The 17204-nt window shown below is 40.4% G+C and overlaps 1 protein-coding gene across 2 annotated transcripts in view; it reads left to right on the forward strand.

The window, feature by feature from the left end:
- The window catches only part of LOC109419083 (uncharacterized), a 384014-nt gene that overhangs the window by 352163 nt on the left and 14647 nt on the right, over window positions 1-17204 (forward strand). For both annotated transcript variants that reach the window (XM_062850864.1, XM_029873542.2), the window contains exon 7: window positions 12739-13358. In XM_062850864.1, the coding sequence (XP_062706848.1) occupies window positions 12739-13358 (620 nt within the window). The remainder of the gene's footprint in view (window positions 1-12738; window positions 13359-17204) is intronic.

Raw genomic sequence — 17204 nt, forward strand, 5'->3', positions numbered from 1 at the left:
GTGACCAGTAAGAGATTTAGCGTCTCTCATCACCTTCAATACTGCACAATCGCCCCCTCTTCCCGCCTCAAGCATCACCCAACTATTCACCATAGTTGAAATGGCATATTGAAAGAATGATTAGCGTTGTCTTTGCATTTTCTCACACTGCTGTTTCCTTGATCATCAAGATCATCCTGAAGTCCAAATTGCATTACAAGGAGTCCAAATTGCATTACAAGGTATAACATCTACCTCAAAATATAACCGTAATTGTGCGCTCGAAACTCATAGTTGGGATAAATATGACTCGGACACGGATGATATGATATCAACCATAAATGTACCCACGGGAGCATCTGTAAATGACGTAGTATTGTTTGGGCAGTTCTAGACACCCCTCCCTTATCTCAGCATATTTTCCCATTTCAATATATGACCCACATGACCCCGACATACTATCAAAGATTCCCCCATCCCACTCTAGTGCTGCGTCATCTATGGATGGTTTCCAAATAGAACTCTCTCACCGGTTTTTGGAATCCCACGTCGCGTCGCGTTCTGGCATCGGTACCTCTCACTGTAACTCGAGCTCGATCGCCCGGTTCAGTTCTTTCTCTGCCCACACAAACACGCAGCTTTTCTCTTCTTCACTGATTTTCACGTTTCCGGTATGTACCTATTTTCTCATCTTTTTCCACAAACCATGCTATGAAATCTACACTTCCAAATATCACTTTAATAAATTTCCACCATTAAACAAAATTGATATATACACGTAATAAAAATCTACCAGATCACAAAATTTACAATTATTGAAATTCAGGGAATTGACGGATAACGCGAGAAAAACACGCGGGCGAAATTTTTGCGTCCGTACCATCCTCCGAAAGTATCCCAGTCTATCGTAACATTACTACCCAGACGGATCCGGTCGTGTTCGGTTCCGCCTACCAGCATGTACTTTGTTTTTGAGGCATTCACCCCCAGTCTGACCTTTGCTGCTTCGCGTTTCTGGCGGGTGTACAGCTCTGCTACCTTTCCAAATGTTCTGGAAATAATGTGCATGTCGTCCGCAAATCACACAAATTGACCAGATTTTGTGAAAATCGTTCCCCGGCTGTTGAGCCCGGCTCGTCGCATCACACCTTCCAGCGTGATGTTGAAGAGTAGACATGAGAGTCCGTCACCTTGTCGCAGTCCCCGGCGAGATACGAATGAACTGGATAGTTCACCCGAAACCCTTACGCAGTTTTGCACACCGTCCATCGTTGCTTTAATCAGTCTAGTCAGCTTCCCAGGAAAGCCGTTTTCGTCCATGATTCTCCATAGCTCTGGGCGATCGATACTGGTGTATGTCGTATGCCGCTTCGAAGTCGATAAACAGGTAATGCGTTGGGACCTGGATCCACGGCATTTCTGAATAATTTGCCGTACGGTGAAGATCTGGTCCGTTGTCGACAGGCCGTCGATGAAACCGGCTTGGTAACTTCCCACGAACTCATTTACTTTAGGTGAAAGACGACGGAAGATGATCTGGGATAGCACTTTGTAGGCGGCATTCAAAATGGTGATGGCTCGAAAGTTCTCACACATTAACTTGTCGCCTTTCTTGTGGATGGGACAGATTATTCCTTTCTTCCACTCCTCCGGTAGCTGTTCGGTTTCCCAGGTCTTGACTACTAACTGGTGCAGACAGGTGGTTAACATTTCCGGGCCCATCTTGATGAGTTCTACTGCGATACCGTCCTTACCAGCTGCTTTGTTGTTTTTGAGCTGGTTGATGGCATCCTTAACTTCCCTCATCGTGAAAGTTGGCTTCTTTCTTTATATTAGTCACTATTTCCTTCAGCTTCAAACACGGTTCGTTGTTTTCTTTGTCCTTTTTTTTTTGGCACTCGTTATACTTTCTTTCGGCACGGTAAAGGCTGGGTATGCTGCGCAATTCAGATCCCATTGTGATCCACTAGCCTCTACCCAGCAACTCCTATCCCTACCTCCACGCGGTACCGGCCGGAAACTATGAGCAACCTTAAGGAAGATCGGGTAACCAACCCCGGTGGAAACTTTGGTCGTTGGCTGACAGGGAAGGGGGGGGCGGGGGGTTTGCTTCGGCAAACCTGAGCGTCTGTTCTCCAGGAGGAGCGGCTCACAACAGCGTCTGATCCCCATGTTAGTGGCGGCTGATCTACGTCCGAGTGCCAGGGAAGGACTCTAAGCTCAACTGTGTACTATGGTCCTCCGGAAAGTAGGGGGTTGGTGTCAGGCCCTACGAGCCAGCCGTAAAAAAACCATTGTAGCGGAAAATCAGCAACAGAATAATACGAACCGAGACCAACGGAAACGACCCCAGCGAACAAAAAGGACTTGCGATTGGAAACTTGGTACGTGGAACTGCCGATCTCTCAGCTTCATTGGAAGCACCCGCATACTCGCCGATCTACTGAAGGACCGCGGGTTCGGCATCGTAGCGCTGCAGGAGGTGTGTTGGACAGGATCCATGATGCGATCGTTTAGAGGTAATCATACCATCTACCAGAGCTGCGGCAACACACGCGAGCTGGGAACAGCTTTCATCGTGATGGGTGATATGCAGAGGCGCGTGATCGGTTGGTGGCCGATCGACGAAAGAATGTGCAGGTTGAGGATCAAGGGCCGATTCTTCAACTTCAGCATAATAAACGTGCACAGCCCACACTCCGGAAGTACTGATGATGACAAGGACGCATTTTACGCGCAGCTCGAACGCGAGTACGATCGTTGCCCAAGCCACGACGTCAAGATCATCATAGGAGATTTGAACGCTCAGGTAGGCCAGGAGGAGGAATTCAGACCGATGATTGGTAAGTTCAGCGCCCACCAGCAGACGAACGAAAACGGCCTACGACTCATTGATTTCGCCGCCTCCAAAAATATTGCCATACGTAGCACCTTTTTCCAACACAGCCTCCCTTATCGTTACACCTGGAGATCACCACAGCAGACGGAATCTCAAATCGACCACGTTCTGATTGACGGACGGCACTTCTCCGACATTATCGACGTCAGGACCTATCGTGGCGCCAACATCGACTCCGACCACTATCTGGTGATGGTCAAACTGCGCCCAAAACTCTCCGTCATTAACAATGTACGGTACCGGCGACCGCCACGGTACAACTTAGAGCGACTGAAACAACCGGATGTCGCCTCAGCATACGCGCAGAATCTCGAGGCCGCGTTGCCAGACGAGGGCGAGCTCGATGAGGCCCCTCTAGAGGGCTGCTGGAGTACAGTGAAAGCAGCCATCAACGACGCAGCCGAGAGCACCATCGGGTACGTGGAACGGAATCGACGGAACGAATGGTTCGACGAAGAGTGCAGAACGGTTTTGGAGGAGAAGAACGCAGCGAGGGCGGTAATGCTGCAGCAAGGGACTCGACAGAACGTGGAACGTTACAAACAGAAGCGGAAACAGCAGACCCGCCTCTTTCGGGAGAAAAAGCGCCGCCTGGAAGAAGCGGAGTGTGAAGAAATGGAACTGCTGTGCTGTTCCCAAGAAACACGGAAGTTCTATAAGAAACTCAACGCATCCCGCAACGGCTTCGTGCCGCGAGCCGAAATATGCAGGGACAAAGACGGAGGCCTCTTGACGGACGGACGTGAGGTGATCAACGTGGAGAACGTAGGCACGGGAGCCCACGGCAACGGAAGAAACGACGACGCCAGTGCAGCGGAGGACAGAAATGAACCAACTCCCACGCTGAGGGAAGTTAAGGATGCCATTCACCAGCTCAAAACCAACAATGCAGCTGGTAAGGATGGTATCGCAGCTGAACTCATCAAGATGGGCCCAGAAAAGTTGGCCACCTGTCTGCATCGGCTGATAGTCAGGATATCGGAAACCGAACACATTGGCGTATCTAGAATTTTTTCCTAGGGGGTGCCTAGAGGGTGCCAGATTCAGTGGCTTCCAGGTTGTTTTGTTTTTTTTTTTTGTAAAGGAAAAATACCGTACCACCCACAATTTCTTGGTAATTAGTAATGTAATGATTTAACACTTTCTCCGTCACGTGAGGTTTGAAAACTTGATAACTTGATTGCGTATAATACATGGAGTTTGCATTTTGAGTTTGAACTTAACAATCATCTCGACAACCACTTTGTTTTGTGAATTGAAAACAATCAGGTTCGTATGAATACATTTTCAGAGCAATTATTAGAAGTGTAAATCTCGGAAACTGTAAAATATCCACAAATTTGCGTGTAACTTGTATTCATCGTGACATACTCTTTGTTTTAGCATAATAACAACCCTTAGTAAAATAGTTTTCAAGAACATTTGTGAGAGTTATAAATTCTTAAAATTGCAAAATCATAATACATATTTGCATTTTTGGTTTGGCCACAACATTTATGGCGACAGCGTTGTTGTTTTATTAGTTGCAACACTACCACGTGGACATGAACATACTCTAACAGAGAAATTGATCAATCCAGTTCAAACTGGTGAATAGAATGGTGCATAAAGCTGAAATTTTGACTTACGTAAAACCAACATTGTAGTAATCAGTCAGCTCCGTACATTCCGATAATCGGGTCTGGTTTATAATTTGTGTTCTCGGCAAAACATTCTTTTGGTAATTCCTCAGGGGAACATTTCCGGCAATTTATTTGGAAATTGTTTTGCAATTTATTTCAATTGAGACTTCTTTAGGAAATCTCTCAGTTATTTCTTTTGGCAAATTTCTTCGTATCCCCTTCAGCAATTTCTTTAATAATTTTTTTGGTAACTAGCTGTCCCGGCAAACTTTGTCTTGCCCGGTTGTAGTGGTTTGACAAATGTTGAGCTTAAAACATCACCGCACTCTAGATTGATTTCATTTCGTTCGTATTGATTTCCTTCCCAGCTCATGGAAAATCAGTTCTTTATCAATTTTGTTACTTTTCTAGCTGATATTCATAACTTTTTGTACATATAAACACAGCCACCACGAATACGAACCGAACCATGCGAGAGCCGTGCTGATCGGTTCATCCGTTCTTGAGTTTTGTTGCCTCAAAGGAACTTCAAACTCATTTTTATATATATAGATATGTTTGGAATTCGGTACCCGAGCAGAGGAGAATATCAAATTATTAGCTACGAAATCACATAACCTGTTTTTATATCTTGTTTTGTTATTATCTAATTATCAAGGTATAGCTTTTCCGTAACAAATTTTGATGGACAATCTCATTTTGTTATAATCAAGCTATGTATTGATATACAATCACTTAACCACATATCAATGCCATGTTTTGTTGACGTACGAGTTTTGTTCTTGTTGTATTATTCAACTTATCAACAATAGCACAACAGTAACAAGTTTTGAAATCAAAGCAACAATTCGATAATAATGATCTGTCATTTTGTTTTGTTCTATTTTTGTACTCACTTAGGAAGGAAATTTCTGAACGAATCCTCTGAAAATTCCTTAAATAATATTCGGAAAAACACTTAGAAGTTCTGGAGGAGCCCTTCGATACCCTGGGAAGTCTTCAAAAGAACTTCTGGTGTAATCTTCTTAGAAATTCCAGAAGTAATTCTTCTGAGCAATTATTAGCATTCCTGGCAAAATCTTTTGAAAAACTACAAGAGAATTCTTCGGAAAAAAACTCCTGGTGAAATTCTCAAAGAAATTTTCAGAGAAATCTTAAGATGAAATTTGGGACAAATATTCACGGGAAATTCTGAATAAATCTTTGAAGGGATTCTGTTCATAATTCTGGAGGAATTTCTAGTGGAGTCTTTGAAAATCTGTGAATGATTCCGTGGAAGAACTCTCGGAGAAATTTCTGGAAGATTTTTCTTTTTCATTCTCTTAGAATGAATTAAAAACTGAATACAGGTACTCTTCATATAACGTACAAAAAAGTTTTCTCTTTGTACGTTATATCGAAGTGTACGTTATATCGAAGTGTACGTTATATCGAAGCAGAGAAAAATTTAATAATTTTTATGCTAGTGTTGATGTATTCGACGAGATAAAACCCCAAATAATGATTTCGGTCAAACTCACAAAACATATAATAAAAAACATGAGTTTTCAAGAAAAATTAATTTCGTTTTTTTTGCTTCGATATAAAGTACATTTTGCTTCGATATAAAGTACACTAAATTTTTCCCAAAATTGCACTAATTTTGGGTAACAAGGCTAATGCTGAAACACAGCATTGAATCTAGTGATTTCGTAGTTTATGTGAAGGTTATTTCTGGGAAAAATAAAAAATTTCAATGTTGTACATTATATCGAAGCAAAATGTACGTTATATCGAATTCGCTATATCGAGGGTACGTTATATCGAAGAATACCTGTATAGTGTTTTTCGATCATTTAAAATATTGTTACTCATGTTATTAGTAGGTTTGTGAGACAAATAGAATACATTTATATAATAAGTATCATAATTTACTTAGTTACAATTTTGATATCAAAACATTTCCGATTTCTGATTATTATCAATAACAAATTAATATCAAAAAAAGTTATTAAATATTTTCAAATTTCAATGTTACTAAGCTGTTATTTAAACTAACAAAACAAGTTATTTAAATAGTTTTCCAAAAACTTTTTTTGTTATGATATTTGTTATTTTGCCGCTTATGACAGACAAGTAAACAACATAATATGTTATGTTAATAACTTAAAAATAATTGATTCTATTATTTAGCTTTTTCACCAAAATTACACAGCTCCTTATGCTGTTGTTATTCCCTTCTGCTCGGGTACTGAGCACATTTCACGCATCTTTTGGAAATTTCTTTGGCAATACCGTTAGGAGTTTATTTGTTTTTTTTAATATTATTGAAAATATTTTCTCGGGAGTTCCTCGCCAATTTTTAGTAGTGCTTCAAGCATTGTTTTGTTAATGTCAGCAATTCTATTGATATTTGCTTTTTAAAATTCTCCAATTACTCTTCAGGCAATTTCTTATGGAATTTTTTTAGTAAAGCTTTTGGTAATTAATTCAACAATGACTATGGAAACTTCCTCACATTTTTTTTAAAAAGTTTTCGGCAAGCCATTCTACTTGTTTTGGGATTTTCGTCGATCGAAAACTCCTTCGGAAATTCTTTAATAAATTGCTTCTATAATTTTTCTTTAGACAACTTCTTTAGTAAGTATGTAAGGAATTCCTGCAGCAGATGATTTCGGAATATCTTCGGCTATTCCAGTGTTACTTGGATTCAAAAATTTATTTGGGATTTTCATCAGCAATTCCTTTGGAAATTTTGGAAACTTCGATCATAACTTTGAGAACTTCTTTGGTAATTCCTTTGGAAATCGATATGCCGAATTTTCTTCAGAAATTCCTGTGATGCTGTCGGAAAATTCTTTAAGAATTTCTTTGAATTTTTTTTTCGTGAATGTGGAAATTTTTAAAGAATATATTTTGGCAATTTATTTTGAGACTGGATTTGGCCAATTTCTTTAAAAAGCCTTAATATTTGCTTCCGGAATTCCTTTGGTAATTTTTCCGGCAATCGCTTTGGGAAATTGTCAGGATGGTTTTCGTGAATTTCATAGGGGTTTCTTTGAGAAAGTCCAGTTGAGAATTTCGGAATTTCCAGTTCAGCAATTTTCAGAAGCAATATATATAATCACAACTAAATCATACAGTAATCACGGTAAAATTGCCTGAGAAAATTGCAAAACAACTAAAAAAGAAATTGCTGAAAATTTTCAGAGGAATAGCCATTGAAGTTATAGAAAAACAATCCAAAGAAATGGCTGAATAAAACCTACCACAGAAATTAAAAAAAAACAACCTTGCCGAAGGAACCCTCTAAAAAATTGCCATACTTTGGTCTAGCGAATACGGAGTCGTGTGTTCGAATCCCACCAGAAAGCGTTTTTTTTACAAATTTATCTCTCAATTTGTCAATTAGCAACATTCGGTGATTTCTAATCAATTAGTTTTTACCGTTTATTCCTATGGGATATCACTAGAGATTTGTCTAGTAATACCTCCTAGGATTTCTCTGAAAATTCCAACTATTCTCAAAATTCGTTAAGGAATTCCTACAGAGATTTCTATTGGGATTCCATCAGCTGAAATTCTTTGAAGAATGCCAAGAGGAGTTCCAGAAGTAATACCATGATTAGTTTCTAGAGTAATCCATGATTAAAAACTCAAGAGGGATCTTGGATGAGTATTTAGAAAAATCCCTAAAAAAATCAAAATCATTTCTGGAAATATCCTAAAGTCAAGAGGAGTTCCTGGAAGAATCCAATGAGAAATATTTGGAGAAATCCCAGGAAAAAACCCTTTAGGATTTCCAGGAGGAAACACCGAAGATACTTCTGCAAGGCTCCTAGGAATATTTCCTTGAATATTCCCAGCAAGTTTTTGGAGGAATCCCTGGTGAAATTCATAGAAGAATCCCTAGAATAATTCCAGGATGTTTTATAGTAAGTATTTCTGGAGGAGTCCTAGGAGGAATTGCTGGAATAATTACAGCAGAAATAGCTAGAGAAATCCATCTACTCCTGGAGGAAGGCCTGGAAAAAATCCATGAGAAAATTATGGAAGAATCTTTGGATGAAATATCTTGGATAAACATTCCTGGAGGAGAGCTTCTGAAGAAATCACAGAAAAACCTCAGGAGGTATTCTCAGAATGTATCATTGTAGAAATCTCAGCAGAAATCCTAAGAGGAACTGCTGAAGTAAACTATACAGGAATTTCTAGAGAAACCCCATTAGGAATGCCTGGGGGAATCTTAAGGAAAAAGCCTTCGAAAACCTAGAGAAGTCCCTGCAAGAACCGGTACAGGTATTCTGGAAGAATATATAAGGAAGGCCCTGAAGGAATTGCAGGAGGAATTTCTGAAGGATTCGCAGGAAGATATCCCGGACGAATTCCAGCCATTATGCTAGGATAAATTCATATATGAATCACTACAAGAATTTCTGGATATATCATAGTAAGAACTTCTGTAGGAATTGCGGGAAGAACCGTAGGAGGAGTTGTTTGAGGTATTCTTGGAGGTAGGCTCAAAAGGATTTTCTGAGAGAATTTCATGAGGAATTTCTGGATAAATCTTTGGTTAAAATCTCTAGAGGAACTCCTGGATGAGTCCTTGGAAAAAACTCTGGTAAAACAACCAAAAGAATTTCTGCAAGAATTCCAGAAAGATTACCTGGTAAGATTCCAGCACAAAAGCCAGGAGAAAGCTCTTGAATAATTTCTGAAGTACCACAGTTGAAATTCATGGAAAAAGGTCAATAGAAGTTTTTGGAGAAATCCGCTGTTCAATTTCTAGAGGATAAATCCTTGAAAAAATCTCTGGAAGAATCACCGAAGGGATTTTTAGTTAAATCCCAGAGAGATTTTCCGGAAGAATTTCCAGAAGAACATCCCTAGTAGAATTCCTGAAGGTACCAAAGTGAGATTTTTTGAAGGAGTTCTAAGAGAAATTGCTGGAAGAATCTCAGCAGGAGTTGCTTGAGGAATCCTAACCACAATTCCCGGAGGAAGGCCAATATAACCTCCAGGAGGAATTCCATGACAAAATTCTGGAAGAACCACTGAATAAAATCTCCAAAGGAATTCCTAGAAGAATCACCGAAGAAATTGCTCAATCTCTGCAGAAATTTCTTGTATGTACATTGTACAACCCCACCAGATGCAGAATCCTAAGGGAAGTCTATTGAAGAATCCATTAAGGATGCATAGAGAAATCACTGTATAAATTGATAGAGGTATTTCTGGACGAATCCATTGAGAGAAGTCTGTTCATTGTTCTTACCAATATCCATAACGCCAAAACCTATAGGTATACAACAAGAATATCAGTAATTTAAGGTTTGCTTATGTTTTGTTTAAATATGCCATTAATAAATACTGGAATTATTGGTTGAAGTTTTAAATTTTAGGTGCCTGTCAAGGACAAATTCTAGGGGGTGCCAAATTTGTTCTAGGGGGTGCCAGGCACCCCTGGAACCCCCCCTAGCTACGCCAATGACCGAACAGCTACCGAAGGAGTGGAAGGAAGGGGTAATCTGCCCCATTCACAAGAAAGGCGACCATTTGGAATGTGAGAACTTCAGGGCAATCACAATTTTGAATGCTGCCTACAAAGTGCTATCCCAGATCATCTTCCGTCGTCTGTCACCTAAAACGAATGAGTTCGTGGGAAGTTATCAAGCTGGCTTCATCGACGGCCGGTCGACAACGGACCAGATCTTCACCGTATGGTAGAAATGCCGTAAAAACCAGGTCCCGCATCACCTGTTCGTCAACTTCAAAGCGGCATACGACAGTATCGACCGCGCAGAGCTATGGAGAATCATGGATGAGAACAGCTATCCTGGGAAGCTGACTAGACTAATTAAAGCAACGATGGACGGTGTGCAAAATTGCGTAAGGGTTTCGGGTGAACTATCCAGTTCATTCGAATCTCGCCGGGGACTGCGACAAGGTGACGGACTCTCATGTCTACTCTTCAACATCGCTCTGGAAGGTGTGATGCGACGAGCCGGGCTCAACAGCCGGTGAACGATTTTCACAAAATCCGGTCAATTTGTGTGCTTTGCGGACGACATGGACATTATCGCTAGAATATTTGGAACGGTGGCAGAGCTGTACACCCGCCTGAAACGCGAAGCAGCAAAGGTCGGACTGGTGGTGAATGCCTCAAAAACAAAGTACATGCTAGTAGGCGGAACCGAACACGACCGGATTCGTCTAGGTAGTAATGTTACGATAGACGGGGATACTTTCGAGGTGGTGGAGGAATTCGTCTACCTCGGATCCTTACTGACGGCTGACAACAACGTGAGCCGTGAAATTCGGAGGCGCATCATCAGCGAAAGTTGGGCCTACTACGGGCTCCAGAAGAAACTGCGGTCGAAAAAGATTCACCCACGCACCAAATGCACCATGTACAAAACGCTAATAAGACCGGTGATCCTCTACGGACACGAGACATGGACCATGCTTGAGGAGGACCTACAAGCACCCGGAGTTTTCGAGCGACGCGTGCTAAAGACGATCTTCGGCGGTGTGCAGGAGAACGGTGTGTGGCGGAGAAGGATGAACCACGAGCTCGCTGCACTTTACGGCGAACCCAGCATCCAGAAGGTGGCAAAAGCCGGAAGGATACGGTGGGCAGGGCATGTCCATGAATGCTGGACAGCAACCCTGCAAAGCTGGTGTTTGCAACTGATCCGGTTGGCACAAGAAGGCGTGGAGCGCAGAGAGCACGATGGGCGGACCAGGTGGAGCGTGACTTGGCGAGTATTGGACGCGACCGAGGATGGAGAGCGGCAGCCATAAACCGAGTATTGTGGCGTACTATTGTTGATTACGTCTTGTCTTAATGATGTTGAACGAATAAATGTATGTATACTTTCTTTCAACACTTCCTTTTTCTTTCTTCTTTCTTCGCTATTTGTTCTTCCGTTTCAATTCTTCTTCCTTCTTTCCTCCTCCTACTTCTTTCCTCCTTCCTGTTTCTCCATCTTTCTTTCTTTCTCCTTCTCCTTCTTTCCTCCTTCCTGCTTTCCCGCTTTTACTATCTCGATGGTTTCCGTTGTTGGCTTCTCATTTTTGTCTCTTCTGATTTCGTCCAGTATGCTTTTGATCAGCGAGACGTGTACCGACAGAGCTATGTTTGACGCTCTCCTTATCGACTCACCGTTTTGCAGCCCTTCTGGTTTACATGAGAGTCAATGAACCGGCAGTTGAAGTTTTTTTTTTGTTCGACCCTACCGGAAGTGAGTCGGACACTTGCTGGTGGTTGAACCAGTCTTCAATCTTTTGTCAATAATTCTACTAAGATTTGGTCCCTTACTAGGCAAACAAGTTCCACTTTTAACTATCTATACAACATAATTTAGTACCAGTTTAGATTTCAATCTATAACTTGGTAGTTTTTATTAATATTTCGGGTTCAAATTAACATTTTTTAAATTAACTTTACAACTCACAAGTTTGCATTTACATCTCTATCAAACGATTATTTGCTATTTTCTCATCACGGTTCTGGCAGTTTCTCTTGATATCGGATCGGAACACCGCACATTTACAAGAGAAGCGTCTAAGCTTTCGGGGGCGCTGCAAAGGAAGCAGTCGTTCCAGCAATAGCACTTAGAATTTTCATCAATTCATGAAGTTTGTCGAAAAATCTTTTTGAAGGTCTCCAGAAACTTCCTTAGCAGTCGCTTTATAACTTTTCATGCTTAAGTTCCACAAAAAATCGTGATGATCAATCAGTAACTCTTTCAAAGACTGCTCCAGGGATTCTAGAATTTATTTTTTTCGCTACCATTTTTTTTTTCAGACAAATAACGAAGTTTTTTGTTTTGGTTCTTCTTGAAAATGGTGTAGGGTTGGATAAAATGTGTGTGTGGCAAAGCTGCTTGCAAAGTTTTATTTCAAATTTGAGTTAAAAAGACCAACCCAATAAACTATTTCGGGAAAAGGTGAAACATTTTATTGCACACAGCTCCTGTGAAGACATCAAGCACCGAAAACCAAACGACAACAGAGATAGAAGTTTTTTTCCTACGATATCGTGGGTAGATGGTTCAATGATTCACTGTGCATTAAAAGTATTTGTTCCACTATGTGTCTCTTTTGAACTACCAAAAAGTTTCATTGCATTATAGATAAAAAAAAACAAGCTTTTAGCAACTAATTTGATTGCACTCACTTCTCGTTAGCATGGCGTTAAGCTATCAACCAGCCATACTATTCACTTTAAAAAAAGTTATCCTTCTCATCCTGCAGGTACCACCAGCACAGTATGGTAAACTTCGACCAACAGAATGGCTTTTCGGTGACGCCATTCCAACCGGTGGTGAATAACACAGCTTCGCCAGACGAGCTTGCAGCAGATCAACCTTACCCAATGCCGATGGACCAAAACCATCACGGCCACGGTCATCACCATCAGCACCACAACCCGCAGCATCATCTTCATCATCAGCATCATCACCATCACCACCATCATCGACATCATCCGCAGCATCGGTTGCCACCGCAGGACCCAACACCGTTGGACGGCGACAACGACGACGACGACGCCAGCAATTTCGGCGGTTGGAACGTGCTGGACCTGCTGAACCCGGCCGCCGTAGCATCTGGATCGATGAACCTGCTGGACGCGCCGCCCCTGTTGGATTCCGGCGAACTGCTGGCCACGGATCTGACCGCGGGTTTCTCTGCCGTCGAAGAACAGCTGCACCAGTGGGCACTGAACCAAAGCGGCTTTCTGCCGTACTCGCACATCCTCCAGCCGGCCACCAGCGTTCTGACAATCAAGGAGGTGCACTCGAAGCACGCCGGCAACTACACCTGTGCACCGTCCAACACGCGACCCGCCAGCATAACAGTGCACGTGTTGCAAGGTAAGCAGAACTTTTGCGCTGTTGCTGGCTCTGTATGATATACGTGTTTCATACACCAGTGGTTGGCAAGTTGTAGCTTGTGAGTTGCATATTTATTTATTTTCTGTTACCACCCGTACGAGCGCATCTTCTTCTACTTTTTGGAGATCTATGAGCATTTCCACAGTTATTGTCTGAGAGCTTCTTCTACCAATGACCATATTGCATGTGTATATCGTGTGGAAGGCACGAATACAGGGTGTTAGGTTCCTGAGTGCAAACTTTTTAAAGGGTGGTAGAGGACCATAAATAGTAAAAACAATTGTTCTACACATATGATCAAATCTTAACCGTTACGTAGATATTGAACTTTCCATGTTTATGACTATTATCGCCGTTACTGGCTATAACTTGAAAATGGTCGAACTTATCGCAGTTTTTTTACCCTTTCCGAAATATTATTGAATGTTCTATCATATGGCATCTTTGAATGGATTGATTTAGTTAAATAACTAAGTTTTCTAGAGCAAATAGCTCAAAAGTAGTGTGTTTTAATTTGTTTTTGTCAATTATCTTTGAAACATGCGTAATAAATTAAAATTCTTTCTAAGGAAAAGTTGTGGCCCCTGTTCCATTATATATTTCGTTCTTTGGCACCAAACTTCTAGCTCTTATCGTTTTCCTGTAGTTTTGATTTAAACGTGCGTCAGTTCCAGCGGCACAGTGCACAAAAAAGTGCAAAAAATAGTTGCAAATTTATGATCTGCAATGTGATGGTTTAATCAAAATTGCAAGAAAACGATAAAAGGTAGAAGTTTAATGTCAAAGAACAAATTGTAGAGTGGTACAGTGGAGTACACTATTTTTGAACTATTTGTTCTAGAGAACTTAGTCATTCAACTAAATCAATCGATTCAAAGATGTTGATTGGTAGAACATTCAACAATCTTTCGAATAAGGGTAAAAAAACTGCGATAAGTTTGACCATTTTCAAGTTATAGCCAGTTAAGGCAATAATAGTCAAAAACATGGAAAGTTCAATAACTACATAACGGTTGAAATTTGACCATATGCGTAGAACAATATTTTTTACCATTCATGGTCTTCTATCACCCTTTTAAAAGTTTGCACTCAGGAACCTAACACCCTGTGTACTCTATGCCCAAGGAAGTGAAGGAAATTTCCTCTGCGGAAAGTTCCTGGCGGAGCTGACCTGGTGTGATGGTTAAATATGTGACTATCACGCTGAGGACCTGGGATCGAACCCCACTTCCGACAAATTCACAAAATGTGAATTCTTTCTTCGGAAAGGAAGTACAGCGTAAAAATTTGTTAATTATAATCACCCTCAGCATGGTCATGTTGAACGGCCACGCCTTAAGGTGCAACTAAATCCATTTTCCCATATTTTGGTTTTTGATTTTTTATAAAATAACGAAGCAATATTTTCCAAATCGATTTTCGTAAACATATAGTGTGGATCAAGGTATCTCCAGATTTTTTTCCTGGTGGAAAATGTTTTTCGTTTTTGCAGAAACCATTTTTAAACAACATTTCTCAAAAAAAATGCAACGCACATGTCATATAAAAGTTACGGCAGCGCAAGTTTCTGTTGTATAAAAGTCAGTTTGGCGTAATTCCAACATTGTATTAGAATAACTTCACTACTGCTTTTATACATCCAAAACTTGCGCTGCCGTATCATACGTGTTGCTAGGGGAGCTTTTTTTTCTCTGTTCGGAACATAAACCACTGCGGCCAATATTTGATCTATTGTGGTATATCCCGTGTCCATTAAATAGTTCATGTCGTATTACTTTATCACCATTGAGAAGTTATAAAGTATTCGGTTTTGTTACAGTAGTCATTTTCAACTTGATTGCAAGGGAGGATTCTGATTGATAGGTTCCGCTTTGAACACGCTACTTTTTCAGTCAAAGTCGGATCCCCTAACGACAAAGTTAAGAAATGATACCGATATTGACCATGCATCGGAACCCTAGTCCTTACTGTTTCAAACTAGTGAACACCGAATAAAAGATCATTAATACTAATCCATTTGTCCTTGTTTCAAGATCTATCTCAGCCACACCTAAAAGCGAGACTTATCACTTTCAACAAGGTGTGAAATGTAATAAGGACCAAAGTGTTTTCCTTTGATTAATAAATTATGCTGTTCCACTAGTTGGAAGCAGTTAGGACTAGGGTTCGGTTTGGTAGATCTTTCACCGCAACGCAACCCAAAAAGCGATCTACCCACGCTACGGGCTCCGTTAAAGATCGAGCATATTTTAAACCCCCTTGACCATTCATCCCTCAGCACGGATCGCCTGACACCTTGGATTGGGGTTACCTGTTTAGTGGAAGCCGGCAGCTACACGGGCAAAGGGGAGCTTTGGCATATATATAATATCAGAGCATGGTTTTTCGGCGAAACTAACTAGGCAGATGCGCGCAATGCTGGATAGATCAATTGTGAGAACCACAGAAGAAATAGCTACCTCGTTTGTGAACTTGATTGGATTGAAGCAAGGTTAAGTTCTTTCATGTTTACTGTTCAACACTACTCTCGAAGGTGCGATTGGAATGGCATTATCATTACGCGGTGTCACATGCTCCTCGGCTTTGCGCAATTATAAGAAGTGTAAATCGTGGAAAATTCAAAATATCAACAAAATTTCGTATTTAATATACGAGATTTGTATTTTCTTTTCAAATTTAACAATAAATGGTATATCAGAATAGCTTTCCAGAATAATTGTAAAAGTTATGAGTTCTTGAAATTACACAATCAGGAGACATTTGCATTTTCTGATATCACACAACATTAAGAGGGACAACTTTTTTGGGTTATTAGTTGAACACTATCACGTGAACATGGACATACTTTTTAAAAAGCAAAACCAGCTTTGAAGCGTAATTATTCAAAATACAAAATGTTTGTGTTTTCGGAGATTCCCTAGGAAATGTTCCCAGCAATTAATTTGGATTTTTTTTTGCAGTTTGTTTGCCAATTAGGATTTCTTTAAATCCCTTAGTAGTTCCTTTGAAACTGGATAATTTCTTCGGCAGTTTCATTAGATCTCCTTCGGTAATATATGTTTGGAATTTGTTAAAAACACATTTCGACACATCCTTTATATTATGTAATCGGTAATTGCTTTAGAAATTTTTTGAGCAAATACCTTTAGGAGTTTATTTGTTTTTTTTTTATTTCATCGGCAAATCCTTCGATTTTTTTTAGGGATTCATTCGCTTTTCACAATTTTTTTGGCATTCCAATTTTCATTTCTCCAATAACTCTTTCAATACCGACTTTTGACAATGATTCTGGAAACTTCCTCGCAAATTTCATTGGAAATGTATTTGGCAATTTCTTCTACATTTTTTCGTTTCTTCTTTAATTTCTTTATCTATGTTATTTGGTATTCCTTCGGATATTTTTTTGAAACATCCTTCGGCAATTTTTTATCCCTTCTAAAATTCTTGTGAGAATTCTTTGCACAATTTCTTCGATATTTCTTATGTAGCAGATTATTTCGGAATAGCTTTGGCAATTCTAATGTAACTTGCTTCGTAAATTTGTTTGGGAATTTTATCAGCAATTGCGTTGGAAATTAATCAGGAAAATCTTTTGGAGACCTCTTCGATTGTTACTCTGGGAGCTTCTTGGGTAGTTCTTGGAAATTATGGAATTTTTTTCTGCATTTTTTTAAACTAACATTTGAAGAGAGCTTAACAGCCATTGCGAATTCCTGATTCGGCCATATCCTTCTGAGCGTATTTTTCATTATTCATGTAATCTCTGACCAGTAGCAGGTAGAGTAGACTCCCCTCAACGGGTAAAGTTTGCATACATAGATTGAA

This window comes from Aedes albopictus, chromosome 2 (assembly GCF_035046485.1).
Source record: "Aedes albopictus strain Foshan chromosome 2, AalbF5, whole genome shotgun sequence".
Lineage (NCBI taxonomy): Eukaryota > Metazoa > Arthropoda > Insecta > Diptera > Culicidae > Aedes > Aedes albopictus.